Source organism: Gavialis gangeticus, unplaced genomic scaffold (genome assembly GCF_001723915.1).
Source record: "Gavialis gangeticus isolate Ggan-Ray unplaced genomic scaffold, GavGan_comp1, whole genome shotgun sequence".
NCBI classification, from domain to species: domain Eukaryota; kingdom Metazoa; phylum Chordata; order Crocodylia; family Gavialidae; genus Gavialis; species Gavialis gangeticus.
Window position 1 is genome coordinate 60,415,202 of NW_017729033.1, and position 3,170 is coordinate 60,418,371.

At 40.7% G+C, this 3,170-nt stretch overlaps 1 protein-coding gene across 1 annotated transcript in view; it reads left to right on the top strand.

Annotated features, from left to right (window-relative positions):
- The first annotated feature begins 258 nt into the window (after positions 1-258).
- The window catches only part of LIAS (lipoic acid synthetase), a 20,425-nt gene continuing 17,513 nt past the window's right edge, over positions 259-3,170 (top strand). Inside the window, exons 1-2 of the mRNA XM_019525851.1 lie at positions 259-276; positions 705-877. Coding sequence (XP_019381396.1) covers positions 259-276; positions 705-877 — 191 coding nt within the window. The remainder of the gene's footprint in view (positions 277-704; positions 878-3,170) is intronic.

A 3,170-nucleotide genomic window follows, 5' to 3' on the forward strand; every position in this document is an offset into this window, starting at 1 on the left:
TCTGTAGCATTTCCGACTTGAAAACACCACGCAGTTGTTCATACTTCTGTAGCAGGGGTGGGCAAAATCCAGCCCGCGGCCCACCAGGCCATTCTATCTGGCCCGTGGGCCCCTAAAAATTTTAGAAAATTAATATTTATCTGCCCTTGTCTGCCTGTCATGCAGACCTCGATGGCTTGCCAAAACTTAGTAAGTGGCTCTCTGCCTAAAATAATTGCCTGCCCCTGTTCTATAGACTAGATTTGTGGGCTTTGTAGGATGTTTCCTTTGGCAGAGGCATCTTGTTTTTTAATCCCCCTGTAGGGTCTGATCCTTCCTTGTTTTGATTTTCATGTCTTGAAACAGATGGGTGGAGCCAGGTCTATGTCCCCTTTTTAAGGACTGAGTCCAGAAAGATTTATACCCTCAGTCTGCTTATAAGACGTACATGTAGCCTGGCTAGCTTTGTATATTCTTGGACTTGAAAATTAGAGCCAAGTTTTACCACTGGATGTGTACTCAACGCTCCCTTTGAGAGTTGTGCACAGTCATCCATTGAATTTGAACTTAAATTAGTATGTAAGAAAGTACCTACTCCAAAAATATTCATTTCCTGGCCTCTCTATAAATAAGTCCTTTCAGTTGTCATAGCATACAACCATTTATGTAATGTATACTGTAGCACATTAGCAGTAAAGTAAGTAATACAGTTACACTCTCCATAGGTGCTTGGAACCCAAGTGTGTAGCCAGGACAGAGCATCAAGTTCTTTGCCAGATGAAAAAAAGGAATTTCTGAAAAATGGACCTGATTTGCAAGAATTTGTATCTGGGGATTTTTCAGACAAGAGCACGTGGGCTGATTATAAAGGCAACTTAAAGCGTGAGAAGGGAGAAAGGTAATTGTAGTTTCAAACATGTATATTGTACTCTCATTCAGGATCATGTTTTCTTCAATACAAGACACAACTCTGTCATCTGTAAAAGTATCTGTTAGAGGTGCACAGGTATATCAGCTGGCTATTGGATTGGCAGCGATAAAAGCAGAAATTATGTTATCAGCTTTTGGTCTTTGTAGCCAATAATTAAGGCCGTGTGCCTGGAGCATCCTGGCAAGCATAGTCTAGTTCCCTGTGCCCCACCACTGACCCAAGCCTGCGGCATACTGCAGGTCCTGGTGAGCAATGGAAGGAGCTGGCAGCAGGGAGTAGTCACAGGACACTGCTCAGCAACAAAAGCACTTACTAGTTTCTGCTGCTACTGCCACTGCCATGCAAATGCTGCATGCACAGCAGGGGCCTGAGTGCCGGGCCTGCCACAGAGACATTGGACTGTGTGTGGGTTGGGTAAGGTGCCTTGTGAGGGATGTTCTGCTCCACTGAGCACCAGGTGCCTTTGCAAAAGCAGCTTCTCCCTGCTGGCCATAGGAGCTCAGCTGCAGAGGGCCTGCCAGTACTGAGGCAACAGCATGCGGTGGGGTTCTAAATACACCCGGCACTACTGTCTGCGCAAGGGTCCACCCCACCCACCCAGGATGGCAGCATAGGGTGCCCAGGGAGTGGGGCTGCGGGTAGGAGCTGTGGCCAAGGGGAGGATGTGCAAGGGAATAAGGTGAAGGCCGGAGCAGTCAGGAGGTGCACACGTGTGTTATAAGTGGAAAACAAACAAAAAAAGTGTTTATTTATGTCAGTACTTTAAAGTGCCTTGCACTATTACTAAATATTGGCTATTGGATTGGCATTGGCTGATACGGTTGGTTAATCATTGGCTATTGGTATTGGCCAATAAATCTTTATTGGTGCACCCCTAAGATCTGTGTGAATTTTGTTGTTTTTGTCAAGTTCTGGAGCACCTATTTCATGCTTTGTTCTGGAAGGAATCATCAGTTTAACTCTAAGTGCAACGTCGTTATACAGGCAGTCCTCAGACTTATGACACAATTGGTTCCTGAAAACGGCGTCTTAAGTTGAAATGTTGTAACTCAGAACCAATTTTCTGATAAGAAACAGCGTTATAACTGGGGGATTGGTTCTTGAACCAAGGCCCAATACCCTATTTCACCAACAATACCTCAGAATTTTTTACTCAATCAATTATAGATGAGTAATGTAGCTACATTAATGTATTTATATTGTAAACAGCAATCATATTGATTTGGAAAGACTTCTTTGAGGTGACTTTGCTGGACTTTTTGAAGGGCTCTTGCTTGGTTGGACTTTTTGAAGGGTTCTTGGCTGGAGTCTTTTCAGGAGTCTTAGCTGCAGGTTTTTCTGGAGGCTTGTCCATTTTCTTAAAGTGTCTAAGGAAGTTTGGACAGATGTTCTCCAGAGAGATGAGCGATGCAGCAAACTTGTTCACTGGCGTGGTGTCACATTGGATCAAGCGTTGTAAGTCGAAACTGATATCATAAAGTTGAAACAGGGTGTCAATTTATAAACGTTTTAAGTGCGAAACGCTGTAAGTTGAGGACTGCCTGTAATATGTTTTCAGCAGGGTATTGGATTAATTTTCAGTATACAAGTAAAAAAAAAAAATATTTAAAGCATACAAAACAGTGTATTTTTAATGCTCAAAAAATAGGAGTGAATGGAGCTAGATCTGTTTTAAAAGAATCTCTTGACGTATAAAGTGTTGAAGATTCACAGATTAAAATCGATCACTTATAGCTTTGGCTAATGTTATTTTAAAATTTTGTTATTTAAATATGTACATCTGAATGTATCTGATACAGAAAGGATCCACAACCATTTCATGGTTTATTAACGATAATTAATGTGGAAGTTAATAATGCTTAACACATTATAAGGAGAATGATAGTATCTGAAACCCCCATTCTGAAGTGGTAGGATCTGCCTTGTATGTTAGTCCTCCTACTGTCATTTGTAAAATTTCTGTTGAAGCATGTCTAATGTCGGCTGCTAATTGCTTTTATTTTAAATTATAAATGGAGATAATAGAATCTATCTCTGTACAAGTCCATTTTGTTCCCATAACTAGTGATGTTAATATTTAGAGCCTGGTTCTAATTTGGAAAGTGACTCTAGAAATAGCTCATGTTTTTTAAAATAATTTCAGTATCAAAACAGTTCACATTTTAGTTAAGGTGTTTTTTTTCCCCTTATCTTTCAGTCGTGTAGATTCAACTTGAGATGTTAAAGCTGTGTTTGATTTTTTTTTTTTTTTTTTTTTTTT